Consider the following 14,280-nt stretch of genomic DNA (forward strand, 5'->3'; position numbering starts at 1 on the left):
TAAAATCGAATATGAATCATGGGACAATTATTTAAAATTCATATGGCATAGTTTTTCATGATATCATTTGCATCAAAGTCCCTTTAAGAGTATTCTATAGTCTTTGATTTGCATTTGATGTTGATTCCGTTTTAAAGGTAATGGTTACATACATGTGCATTTCTTTAAGTGTCTTTCTTTTCTGCTTTCTGCCAAGTCTGTGAATATACCACTTTTTCAACTGTAGGCCTGTAAGTAAAGACATCCCTTAATAGCACTCTCATTTCCTCTTTTTCTTTCTTTTCATTCCTCATTATCACATTCATGTGTCAAAAAAAGGAAGTTGGAAAACAAATTAATTACAAAAACGGCAACCTTGCAAACATCACCCCACAACACTTGTTGATTGCTCACAGCTAGACCGATGAAAATGTCAATGTCAAGCAAAATGTGTAATTGAAGAAAGTAAAAATTGCACAACATATGAATTTCACTGGCATAAAGAGCCTTATTCTTGCTTGCTCAGGTTTGTGATTTAGATCAATTGAAAAAAAACATAGGCTATGTGAATTAAATAAAACTGTTAACAGTCAATTTGAAAAGTTTTTTGTTCATTTACATTTTTGTTAATAAAAATGTATTTTTTTTATGACACTCCTAGTCTCCCATATATATGATGTGCAGACCTATCACAAGGCAAAAATATCTGAAAGCACATTCAAAAACTTGACATGGATTTATCCCAAAGAAACAGGACTTTATCGCAGATCGAAATAATACAGTTAGGCACTATTATTCTGGTGTGCAATGCAGCTTTCCTCGCCCTGGACGTTGTTTCCCTCTCTGGTTATCCACTTCTCAGCTCTCGCGAGAATGCACGCGCTACCCCCTTTCCCTTCCACCCCACCTCTCGCGAGATCTCGCGTCCGAAGGATGGTGTTGTGCTAGAGGGAGTGGGAGAGGAGGGTGAGGGGTACCCACAAAGATGTTGCGTGATTTTTTGGAAATTTATTTATTTCAATAAAAATGGCCGCCGCAGAGAGCGGAGAGGAGAGACTGTAAGTGTGAATCGCATCCATTCCCATTGTCAGGGATTCCAATGTCAGGCGTCGCGAGCGGCGATGGCGTCGGTTTTGATCGTCGCTGTGATATTTTGTCAAGCAGGCGCAGGCTGAGGGGGGGAATGTTAGCCGCGCTAGCCCGCGAAGGCGTTGAGAATACGTCACTCGCATTTCCCCAGCTCTTTTTCCACGATCAGCGGACACTTTGCGCGGCACGCTTTAGTCCGGTGTCGTTTTCTGACGTTACTTCAAAAACTCTCCTGAAATCTGGAGCGAAGGGCTGCCTGGGGGTTTGGACGCACACATGTTTTGCTTTGCTGATATTCGCGGCTCTTTCGCGCGAACATTACGGCGCTCCTGTGTTTTTTAATTCCGAAGCGCTCGCTAGCTGTCAAAAACAGCGGACTGAAGTAAGTTAGCTCGCTTGTGGCGCTGCAGGATAAGGAAGGGGACCGAAATGAGATTTGCTCCAGATAGATCTGCCTGTCCTAGTGCTTAGAAATTAGGTTAAGATGCGTTTTAGTCCAGTGCAATGCTGTTGTGCTGTGTAGGTAGCTGTGCATCATCAGGTACCAAGTTTGCATATGCAAGCAAGTTGGCCAGTGTGCTATTTATCTGCCTGATGTCACTGTGCGTGCTTCTCTGTGTTGTTATTGCTTGCTCGTTTTGCCCCTGCAGCATGCAAACCATGTAACTCCGGGTGCAAAACACACTGTTGTGCTTCTCGCATCACTGAAATATAGATATTCCGCTTGCTTTAGCAATGCACAAGGCACTCCCATGTGAGAGCAGGCTGGTGATATTGTTGAGCTGACTTCCGGTAGCCAGCTAACAGATCTAGCAGCATCGTATTTGTCTGTATGTGTGTGTGTGGTCGACCGCAGGGGGATTTGCACAAACTGAGTGACATTCAAGACACAATGCTTCATGTCTTCTGCGCACACTTGTGACAGACAGGTCTCGAAGGCTCAACTTGCATCCTGTGCAACTTCTTCCTGTGTTGCATGCTCCATGAATTCATTGCAAGGGCAGGTAACGTTACTGGCTAGATGAAACATTTTGTTTGCCAGCCTTGGAATATTTTCTCAAACTCAAACAGGTTATTATTTTGAACATTTATTATGGATTTCATTTGGTCACTAAAATCTTGTTTTGAAATGTACTGGAAGTATTTTTTACTCAGAAATTGCTAGTACATCTTACAAAACGTTACAAGTTACAAGAAAATGGCAAGGAACATTGAATTAAACATTAAATTTTAAAGCAGAAAAACTGAAAGATTTTTTTTCTTGTAAAACGTTCTCTAATAATCTTTATTTGACAACTTTACAGTGGGGCAAATTTTCGACATTGTGAGTCAAAAGGTCTCTGGTTTTATGATGTCTTTTCAAAGACGGTTGTTCATTATGGTTAAACATGGTCCTTGATTGTCCAACATGGTATAATTGTTCATGTTTGATTAGGTTTTATAAGAGGAGCTGTCTAATGCACATATTAATTGATTTCCAGCTGAGGTTCAAGGCCTTCGCTGCCTCCTACTTAATACTAAATTGAACAGTCAACGTTCACGATAAAAACTTAATTATGACCAATACCAATTAGCTTTCATTAAGGTTCTTTAATTGACTTGCCCCCAAAAAAGTCGTGGCTTAAAGAAAACTTATGACATGCTGTTGTTCATTTGTGTTCATCTCATAAATGGGTAGTTCATGCTTAAAGGTGGGGTAAGCGATTTCTGGTAGCCAATGTTGACATTTGAAATCACCAAAACAAACATGCCCCTACCCCAAAAGGGTCTCGCCCCTATTTTGATAGCTCCACCCCACACATACGTACGCAACCCAGGCAACGATTAGTTCTATGAAACAAAGCAAAACCAATGTTACACCGTGTCTACACCGGACGTGAGTGGCGCGGCGCGAGAACTCATCATAATCAGTGATGCTGTCTACACCATAGATATATATACATATCTATGGCCTACACTGGATGCGGCACAACACGACAAATCCCAGACAAAAAACTGCTGCTGCGTTCTATTTATGACGTATTGACACAAATTTCAAATGATTTTCAACGGTCGCTTTGTCGCGTCCAGTGTACTATACAGATTTTAGCTGTTGCGGCACAGACACGGTGTTACTCACCTATCGAGAAGAAACAAAGCAACCTCGGCGTCCGATCGCAGGCCTTCCGCTCCTTGAGTTCTCTCCAGCGCTGGAAAGCTGATCTGATATTTACACGGGTCCTACTTCTTGCCTTATTGCCTTCTTTTGTTCCGCAGACGTTTTCCTCTTTTGTTTTTTATCCACCATCTATCTTTCTGTCGCTCGGCTCGGCTAATGTCCTGTGCTGTGCACTGAACGTTCTCTCCTCCACTTCATGAGTAGACACGCCCCTTACTGCTGATTGGCTACAAGTTTGTTTTGCTACTGGCCCGAATCAGTTTTCTAAAGCGTTTTTGAAAAATCGCTTACCCCACCTTTAAGGTCAGATCTATAAATTATTCCATGGCTAACAAACAGAATATCTCATCTACGCCAAATGATCCAGTATCTGCCCTAGCAATAATTTCATGGAGCATGCCACACATGATACAGAAGTAAATTAATAAATGTGAATGCATAAGATTAAGTTAAAATGTATGTAAATAAGGGAAACTATATATTAAGTCATGTGAGACTGGACTTTTAATAACGTAATGCGTCTTCAACTCATTTTAGGTGGTCCTGCATTGTGGATCATTTTACAAATATTGATGAAATGCAAATATTCCATGTAGTTTCTCATTTAACATGAGGTCATAAAAGTTGCATACATAACATATATGCAAAATATATTAAAAAAAGGTTTTGCAAGTCACATTGCAGGACGTGAACTTCCCAAAAATGTTTTATGTCAGAACTGGCATATATGTTCTGCTAAAGTGATGAACTGATACAGGTTTTGCCTAAAATTACACTTATTAACAAAGTAATTGTAGAAATGCATATTCACAACACTTGCTCTTTAAAAGATATAAATCAAGTCAAGTGAATATCACTGAGAATGTAGCGCAGTCTGCGGAAGTTTGTTTGGGTTTATCAGTTAAAAACACTAAAAGTTAATTCTTTTAAACTTATTTTAAGAGTGTTAAAGAGTGTCAGTCCTCTTTTCTGTGTCACCAAGAATTTAAATCTTATTCAGAGTCGCCAGAACCTCAATATAACTACTCATCCCATGAAACGTTGTGATGCAATTGTTTTAAAAAATGTGAAAACTAAAACTGGTTGATTTTAAGCAAAACAGCATTCAATTCTAAATGATGTTCATTGCAGAATATTTATATGGATTTAAGTAGTTTGAGACTTGATGATGTTATTTGCAATGCTTTTTGAGAGTGAGCGGTCACTGCAGAACTATTTTGCTGCGATTTCAATTTCTATATAAATGTTTTGGTGTGCATCTCATTTTAGGATTATAGCATAGTTTTTCACTTTTTTTCAAAATCCTGGAAAGTTTCCTAAATTTCTGGAATATTTCCGAAATTTACTGGAAATTTTCCACCTTTTTGCAACCCTAACTGATGCCGTGTCCCGGCGTGACGAAACAAAACCAATAAAACCCATTATAAACGAGGCATTTGTTGCATTTGCATTGTGGGAAATGCTACTCCACATTGTTAGCTCACGGTTTATAGTGCAGATTAAATATTCTAGCTATACTTCACGTGTATACTAAGTGCAGCATGTATAGTCATAAATTGGCTAAATGCAATTCAAATATGTACCTTTATTTGCAATATAGCATGATAATGTGCTAAAATTGAATACGTCTAATGAATGTTTGTTTTTAACTTTCTGTTTTAATCTTACTGTTTCGAAGGTGTGGTGACTCTTGTTGATGTACTGAAACATGTCAGCAACTATTTTTGCAGACTGTTAGTCATTGTTAAAGTGAGTGTAACATAAAAGAACAAAGTAACTATTTGTTTCAGCTTTATGTACCTGGTAAACTTTGTGGATGTGTTCATCACCTGAGTTTTCCTTCTGAAGTTCAACACTGTTCTGTCATCGAAAGTGACAGCATTTGAGCTTAAAACATGTGGGATCTGTTACAGTTAGAAACGACTGAAGAAAAAGTTCAAAATAAGTAGACAGCATGTTTTGGTTATTTTTCCCTTTCTTTCTTTGCTGTAGATATGGAAATGTGATGTTTTTATGGACGAAATATTGTGACCACCATGTGGTTACAATGACAAAAACATATGTTTAGAGTAATCTGACAATTAGGTTTAAGGCAAATTAAGTTGATCATTGTGTAAAAAAATGACAAAGAGTTTGCTGTCGCCTAGAGGGACAAGCCACAGACAAGTGGGAAATTCCTCCGTCCTCTGAAGACACAATGATTCAACCTCCACGTCAAGGTTTTGCTTGACACGGGCGTCTCGACACCTCTAGGGTGGTTTCCGTGTGTCTGTAAGCAAGAGTAGAAATCAAATTGAACGTGTTTCTCCTGAAGTTACGAAATAGACACATCCTAGAATCAGGTTTCACATGACGCCTAAAGATGTTAAGATGCGAATTGCATCAGTTTATTCGGTTAACTGAGTTTATCCTAACACTTCAAATTCGGGCCACATCTCGCCTGCTCGTTGGTGGCATTTAACAGAGCTTGTGTGATCTGTAAATGAGCATGCTTTGATGCCAAAATATTGAATTTATGATGGCAAACGTGCAAGCGCAGCACTTCTGTTCAGTTTAAAACATACTTCATAGACATTTAGACAAGCGGTTGACTTGAATACGGACCCATAAGACTGTCACCCTGTCTCAGTGTGCCACTTATTTCTTGTGTTGTCAGCAGAGGTGTGGACAAGAATGAAGACCAGGAGGGCTCAAAAGACAAGACGCAGAAGCAGAAGAAAAACAAAAGGGAACGGCAAGATGTGGAAAAACTCGAGGCCACAGTGTCCGTTCCTCCACCCCCGCCCCTCCTTAGGCAGGGGGATGTTGGACAACAGACAGAAGCAGGGAAGTCTGAACCCGTTGACCCTGAAGTTGGAGCTGCTCTCAGCGCTCCAGAATCTTCCGCATCGGCCAAGCAGCGGCGTTCCATCATTCGGGACAGAGGCCCACTGTATGACGACCCTTCACTGCCTCAAGGTTGGACGCGCAAGCTGAAACAGCGCAAGTCGGGGCGATCCGCTGGAAAATTTGATGTCTACCTGATCAAGTTAGTGCAAGTTGCTGGAAGTTAGTGCTTTTTTGAGAGCGACTGAGATGATATTCGTTTCGTAACACTGCGTCCAAATGACACACATGCAACAAATCAGTCATTATGAAAGTTAGGTTATTGTGTTTGAAGAGTCATTGACTTCTAATTAAAACGGACGGCATGCTGCTTTGCAACAAAAATAAACCTGCTAACACTGGAAGTACCAGTTAGGCCCTCATTTAATATGCTATATTCCCCATTTACATATGTTTACCTATATCATGAATTATTTATTTGAATCTTATTTTTTGTTATTACATCAAAGCCAGCTTGTGATGTTTTTGGTTTCTGGCCTACAAATTTAAATCATCTTTTATTCCTCACCATATTTATATATGCAGTTTTAACATGTGAAATTGTTTCGGCCCATACAAAGTCAGTTTAAGTGATGTTTTGAGTTAGAAGCTTTCCCATTTTATTATCATTGAAGTCTGAAGGTCCGTTTTCATCGATAAAGATGCCGTTTTAATAATCATTCTAAATTTAAAAGAATGGCAGAGTCCACACCAGAGCTACAACTTTAATGATAACAGCACAGAGGATCAATATAGTTGGAATCATTTCCAAAATGATTTTTTTCCAGCTAATGAATGATAAAAACATAGACAGCCAATCAGAATCCATTCTGCTTTACAGAGCTCGAGCATTTAAAGTGGCAGACGACATAAATGCAGCATGTCCTTATAATAAACAGAGCGTTGTTGTGTGCTGGTGTGGACGCTAATATAGTTCTCATTCTTGATATGAACAGCCTTTTAATCACAGATTCATGGCTGATTTGTCTAAGGTGGCGTGTCACTTCCAGTGTAAGACGAGCTTGTGTAACAGGTCCCAGCAGCATTTGAAGCATGATATAACAAGTCAGTGGTTGTTCAATAAATATAAATTAAAAGTATAGAGAGAGAGTTGTGCATTACACTGGTCGGGGTCACAGAGATTTGTGTTTTAGAGCCGAATGTGGATTGATTTATATTTTGTATATATTTTGATTTCATTTTATTCTTATTAAAAGGTGCTTAATAAAAATAAATGTGAAATCAAAGAAAATATTTGTATTTGGACTACGGGTTTGTGTTTTTTACTTCCCATAATGGATTTTTTTCCTTTATTTCATTTTATTAAAGGGTGTTTAATAAGAAGTGGAATTCAAGAAAATACTCATATTTGATTTAAAAATTCTAATTTAGTGCACATAAACTTTCTCAAACTCTCAAATAGTTTTCTTAAAATTACAGTCATCAATTTGTATACTACAAAATATATTGTTTTTGTTTTTTTCAGCCCAGAAGGGAAAGCCTTCCGTTCCAAAGTGGAGCTCATGGCGTACTTCCAAAAGGTGGGCGATACCACCACGGATCCTAATGACTTTGACTTCACAGTCACGGGCCGCGGGAGCCCCTCTCGCAGAGAAAAGAGACCGCCAAAGAAGCCTAAAGTGGTCAAAACCTCCGGTCGCGGAAGGGGTCGGCCAAAAGGCAGTGGCAAGGTACGGCAGGCCACGGAAGGGGTGGCTGTAAAGCGTGTCGTAGAAAAGAGTCCAGGAAAACTCCTCGTAAAGATGCCCTTTGTGGCCCCCAAAAGTGAACCAGGGGCTCCAGTGGGGCAAGCGCCAGTTGCCAAAGTGCGCCGAGGCCGCAAGCGGAAATCGGAACAGGAACTGCCAAGCATGCCCAAAAAACGTGGCCGCAAGCCAGCAGCCGCTTCGCAATCGGCGGTGGGGACGGGCTCAGCCGCCGCGTACGCCGCCGCAGCCATCCTCACCGCCGAGGCCAAGAAAAAAGCTCAGAATGAGTCTTCCGTAAAGCCTGTTCAGGAGAGGGCGCTTCCCATCAAGAAACGCAAAACTCGAGAGACTTTAGAGGGGTTGGAAGGATCAACCGCTTCCACGACGGAGACGTTCGCACCGGGGATAGCAAAACGACTGACTGCATCAACTGTGACCCCTACTGGGGAGGAGGTAGAAACGGGACAGAAGTCTCACAAGCATCCCGGCCGGAAGCACAAAGAGGCATCCACGGATCCGGGAAACGGCAGCAGCAGCAGCAGCGGGACGGCAACCAGCAGCAGCGGACCGAAGAGTCACAAGAAGAGAGATCAGCGAGGGCAGCACTTTAAACACCACCACCATCATCACCACCACCAACACCACCATCTGCAGGCCATGCCGCCCTCCACCTACACTCCGCAGGCTCACCAGCTCTCACTGGGTCACTCCACGCAAGGGGGGCCGCCTGCGACCACGGAAAATGAACCCCAGGACTTGAGCACCTCCAGGCCCAAAGCGGAGCATGTGGCCTGCAGGGAGGAAGCGAGAACTGATAGCACCTCGAGCAGGGATGCTCAGAACGCAAGCAAGATAGCCTCCTCTGACCTGAGAGGGCAGCAGACGACTGTGACGGGGGATGGCAAGGAGCTGAGAGACATTGTTCCTCCCTCCACCGTTCCGAGGCCAAGCCGAGAGGAAACGGTCGAGTCCCGGACACCAGTGAGCGAGCCAGTGAGCTGACTGACTAAGTGACTGATTGGCAGCGGCTTTGCGCGCGAAGAGTCGGAGGCGGTCGTGGCGAGACGAGTGATTTTTCGTTCTTTTTTACTGAGGAAAAAAAGAAAAAGGAAACAAAAATGTAAACGTACTTAAAGGCAGCTGTTGTGTCTCGTTCTCTCTGTGGGTTGGACGCGGGGCGATAATTCTCTTTGCTTCCGGATGAATTCTCTGCTAAACTTTTTCTTTATGGTTTCCTTTTATTTCCCACTATATCTTTGTATTAGTATATCTTAGCACTCACCTAATCCAGTTATTCCTTTGTCGGAGCTTGTAGGAAGTAGAAACACACTCAAGTGGTAATGGATGCACAAGTCACACGCCATAGTTGTCGTAAAGCGAAACTTTCCGATCAAAAATGCTCTCGAAAGTACTAAAATGCCTCATAGTCATGTCATCTCAACCCTAGCAAAAAGGTGTTCTATCAGTGTGTTCTTCCTTTTGTGTCTAAAACGAATGGGCAAGCTGAAGAAAATAGGGCCACATTTCCGATCTCCACCTTTTCCATTTGAGTCGGACGCAGCTGTTGCAGCATCCTCACCTTTGAAATAAGACGCTAGCTTAACTCCGACAGAAAAGAACTTCCTAGTTGTGGGTTCGTGCCAAGCTGATATTTCCAGCCTGTTGACCTGTAAAGATCAATTGAATTTGGAAGTAGTATTTCCTTTGAGTTGTTGGTCTTTTAAGCGCACGTGTCTATTTATTATCAGTAGTTCAGTTAACCTAATCACCTGTTTCGGTGGTGCCTGAGAAAATGCGACTAGAGCGGAAAGCTCTATTTTTCATTTTCTCCGGTGGGGAAGATAAAGCACAAATGTGTTTGTTAGGGAATATTGAAAGCACAGTCCAGTGTAGCATCTGGAGTAGATGTCAACTCGCGTAAAAGGATACGGAAAAAGGAATGTGTTATGTTTACCTGCTTTTTTTCCATGAAGTACAATTTAAAGAGTGGCCTTGTGTTCTTGCAACACAAATCCCTAACAAAAAAAAAAGAGCATACCGTTTCAAATGATGTAGCTTTTGGTTTTATTGTGTGTGTGGTTATAGACTAATGCCGTAGAGCTGCTGTTCTAAAAACGATTCTGACGGGAAAGTTAATAGATGGCTATATTTATATAATGTCTTGTCAGGCTGTAGCCGTGTCAAATGCATGGGTTGCTGATGTTTGCGTGCTATTTATTACAGTACTCCGACATTGTCTTTCTTGTACATAAAGCCAGGTTCAGCACTAACGATGAGGGTCAAACGTTATAGATACGTAAATATTTTGAATTATGAGTATAATGAAACATTACTTGGCAACAAATGAAAGTAAAACTTGCATACTTTGTACAAGACCAAGCAATCATGAATAGTCCTATTAGTTTTCTAAAGCCTACTTTTTCAAAATGACAGAGAACATTGCAATCAGAAGGGAGGACACCAAATCACGGCTCCGTGCATGAAGTTGTTAGAGATTGGACATACTAAAGATGTCTTGGTAATTAATTTGATTGTACCTTTGGGATGAAATGTAATACTAAGGAATTTCTGAACCAAAACTGAGGAAGTTCTTCTTTGTTGATTATGTAAAATTGATTAGGATTTTACAGAAACTTTACAGCACTTTTTCTGTTTCATTTTTGTTTCTTCTTCTAGATGAATTGCACCTTACTTTTAAAGCACCTTCACAGAATCAAATATTGGAATTGTGAGAAGCCTACCCATTTATTTGGATATGTTTTTCTGGTTAGCCTTGCATAGACTTCTGTTTCATGTCTGGAGGTTGTAATTTTCTTCAGATGTGTGTTAGAATAGAATGCATGTTCAGTGTCGTTATAAAGAGCCATTGTTTTGTTTAGATTTGCTTTTTCTGTAAAAATACCCCATATTTACCAAATTGTCATGCATAAAGGCTACATTTCACTAATAATAGTGATGGGTCAGGTTCGAGTCGAGTCAAAGTCCTTAGTCAATTGAATTTGAGTGGGAAACAGTTTTTAATGTCTTGTCATCTTAATTTTATGTTGTTACTTATTTTTATCTATCATGTTACGCATGACGTGGATTCGACTGTACTCAGTAAAAAAAAATCTGAAATGTCATAATCCGTGTCAAGTTCCACCCAAATGCATCCAAGTCTGAGTTCATTCATAATTGCAGTCCGAGTCCCAAGTACCACATCTCTAACTTAAAGTATATGAGATCACATATTTATGGCCAGTAATGAGATGACAAAGGCAGTTAGTAAATGTCCCGATGTTTGACTGTTACATGCAACTCTGTGTGCTTGTCCAATCTAATAGAAAAAAAAAATATATATATATATACATTAGACATATATATAGACATAACATTAAATCCAAAGCAAACAAACCATACCATTTCAGTTATTATGTATAAAACCAATTATTACAGACCTCTGGGTCTGATGTCATCACAGATTATAATTTTGTATTCTAGATATTGCAATTGCTGTTTTGAGTGAGAGTTGCTGCTCTTTTTTTTTCTTCCCTCAAAGTATTGTGTACAGGTTTGTTTGTGTATGAAATGTTATACATTCACAGTTATTGTGGCTTGGGTGATGGATGTGCATTGTCACTGACATAAATGCAGAAAAATGTGTACAACTAAACCTTAATCAGTCATAACGCTCAGCACTTGTTAAATCTTTTCGTCTGGTAGTTCATCTACAGTAGGGTGTTGTTTTTGATACTTGCTGTCATTTAGGGGTTCAGATTGGAGAGAGAGAACTTACCGGTCCTTTTTCCCCCCAAGTGAGTTTCAGAGTAGACTCGTTATCTGGAATCTTATATATTAAAAAAATGTTGTCGCTAAATGTGTAGATTAAATTACGATCGACAATCACGAGGAACATTGCATATTTATTTTTCCACTCAAGTCGTATTAAGATTGAAAGCGTCTCCATTCTCTTCCTCCAGCCTCCCGCTCCCTCGACCCTCACGGGGAAGAGGTTTCCGCTCCGAACAAGGGCTATGTAATCATTTCAAGTAGTCAAAAGCAGATGAAGGAAATAGATTTTTAAGTCAGACGAACGCAAGGTCTGGTCCTCGCTGCAAAGGCAAACTCAGTTAATTGCTTGAGGTCAAACAGGAGACTTTAAGTGTTAAAGTCAAACACCACTGGCTCACCCTCTGTCCTCGGCAGAGTTCGAGCGCTCACTTATAACCGGCGGCTGACGTTGTGTCCTGTCTGCGGTGAACGTCTCCCTGGTCTGATTAAACTCGGGTGGGAGATCGGAGGTAGACGAATGGATTCCTCGGCAAGCACATTTCTCAGTTACAGGTTCAGGACAGTAGCAAAGGAACGAAACCTCCAGACATGAATTGAAGTTACGACTCACAAGCTGCATCAGTCTGGCTGAAACAGAAAGGGTAGTGCCTTTATTTTGGGAGACTTACTAAGGTGGTAGAAGTGACCTTTGATTCTAAAGAAACACCTTTATCCCAATGAAGCACCGTGGAAAGTGACTTTACTCAAATGTTTGGTTTTTATTTGGTCATTTTTCATAGGTAGAACGTGCACTGGTGTGTGTGTTGTAACTAGGGTTGTTAATTTTTCTTTTTTTACATCAGCTGGGTGTTTGTGGCCACCTAGAAATGATGTATTGTTAAGAACTTCTTGCCTTTTGTAGCGCTCAAAGCCCACTGACAAAAATGGAGCCCTACAAATGGGTAAAGACAGAATAAGAAGAATACTTTTATTATTTATATATGTTGGTTTGTTTGATTTCCTTCTTTGTTTGGGTTATTTGTGCCTCTGGCACTGAAATATGCTTTGGAATGTCCTTGTGTCCCTGTAGCCAAAAATACATGCTATGTACCTCTCTATGTATCAATATGCATGATTGCCATTAGAAGATAGGACATTGCTTGCCCTTTACTATTATATATAAAGATGAGCTGAGCCCAACCACACCAACCGAATCCGAAGGATTTCATGAGGTATATAAAACTGAATGTGTTCTGTTTAATGAAGGTTGTGCACTTTGGTCTGTTTAATATGAACAGATTTGTTTCATTGAAGTATTGTTTGATTTAACTGATGGTAGCTGAGTTTGGGCTTCAAACGCCACTCCTTGTAGTGGCTAGAGTAATTTGTAGATTTCTGTGTTAGATTTATTTTTATTAGTAGTAATTTTTTAGTTTTTTCCAATTATGAATCCAACTTTGGAAATAGACCGTTTTATCTTCATAGCAATAGTGCGATAGTATACCCAGCAGATCGGATATGAGTTTTCTCCTTTAGTATGTCTCTGATTTGTGTAACAGTAGGACTGAAGTAAAAGAAATGTACCTTTACGACTAAAATGCAGCACTTTGAATCGTGCAAGGAGGACAATTTCAAGTCAAATGAAACCGAAGTTAAACTATAAGAAATAGATTCCAGTTCCACCGTGGTAGAAAGTTCATGGTCTATTTAACATAGTTTTGTGCCTTGAAGTTTCAGTAATAGAATTTATCTTTATACTGTAGTTGTATTTTTATTCCGAGTCCTGTGTTTGCCTCTTGTTGGTATTCAGTGCTATGGATGTATTAAGGATTTATAGAGATCAAGAATATGTTTGCCTTGCTTTATTTTCTTAATTGAGAAAAAAAAAAAAGCATAATATTAGGGAGATGTACTTGGGCAATATTGACGATGTAAAAAGCTATAGGATTTTGATGTTTTTTCATCCCTGATATGTTGAATGTTTCACAGATTATTAAGTAACGTGTGTTTGTTGGGAAATATTCTCCATTTTAACATGACCATTAAAAAAAAAAACTTGGCCTCAAACATAATCTTCCAATCAAATTTTATGACAAAAAAAAACGTCAACCTTGACCGGACGGACAACGAGTCTAAGATCTGCACTTTATAAAATATGTTTCCTGGCAGGACTCCCCATTAACTTTTTTAATGTATTTTTTTACCCTTGTCCAAAGCTGTTTTGTTTTCATATTATTTTTTGATTTAGTTTTAAATAAAAGGGATGGGTAGTATGTATCTAAAAAAAAAAAAATGTTATTTTAACCAAACAATCCTAAAGACTATGTGTCAGTGGTTATTCACCATCTGCCAAGCTAAGTCCTTGCCTTCCTGAAAGTGAAAAGTATAGTTTGTGTCTACTTTTATAGTACTGTGTTACTGTATCATTTGTTTGCCGTATGTAACAGATACACAATAGTAAACAACATTTACCTGCTCTCTGTCTAAAACATTTCTTTGACTCGCGTCACAAACAAAACAATGTTAGTGATGTTTCCTTAATGTGAAATATCAGGGTTTTATCTATAATTTAATCATGTTAGAAAAAACGTAAACAAAACAAGGAAAAGTACTGATGGCTGTAATCTGGAAAGCAAAATCAATGTTTCAGTTTCACTTGGGAGTTTTTCTCTTGAGGTTTTGCAGTTGAACTTGAATTAAACCAATGCTTGTTGCTCATATTTTACATAT

At 39.8% G+C, this 14,280-nt stretch overlaps 1 protein-coding gene across 1 annotated transcript; it reads left to right on the top strand.

Annotated features, from left to right (window-relative positions):
- The first annotated feature begins 768 nt into the window (after positions 1 to 768).
- On the top strand, positions 769 to 13,605 carry LOC107743113 (methyl-CpG-binding protein 2-like). The gene is made up of 3 exons (XM_016556236.1): positions 769 to 1,037; positions 5,886 to 6,254; positions 7,578 to 13,605. The coding sequence occupies exons 1-3, from the start codon at positions 1,006 to 1,008 to the stop codon at positions 8,800 to 8,802; spliced, it is 1,626 nt and encodes a 541-aa protein (XP_016411722.1). The 5' UTR covers positions 769 to 1,005; the 3' UTR covers positions 8,803 to 13,605.
- Positions 13,606 to 14,280: the final 675 nt, after the last annotated feature.

The sequence above is a fragment of the Sinocyclocheilus rhinocerous genome, unplaced genomic scaffold, assembly GCF_001515625.1.
Source record: "Sinocyclocheilus rhinocerous isolate Xijiao unplaced genomic scaffold, SAMN03320098_v1.1 scaffold797, whole genome shotgun sequence".
NCBI classification, from domain to species: domain Eukaryota; kingdom Metazoa; phylum Chordata; class Actinopteri; order Cypriniformes; family Cyprinidae; genus Sinocyclocheilus; species Sinocyclocheilus rhinocerous.

Excerpts from the sequence above, each read along its gene's own strand:
- LOC107743113 (XM_016556236.1), top strand. The coding sequence starts at position 1,006 with ATGGCCGCCGCAGAGAGCGGAGAGGAGAGACT. Across the intron at positions 1,038-5,885 it reads GAGAGCGGAGAGGAGAGACT|AGGTGTGGACAAGAATGAAG; the intron begins GTAAGTGTGAAT and ends TGTTGTCAGCAG. Across the intron at positions 6,255-7,577 it reads TTTGATGTCTACCTGATCAA|CCCAGAAGGGAAAGCCTTCC; the intron begins GTTAGTGCAAGT and ends TGTTTTTTTCAG.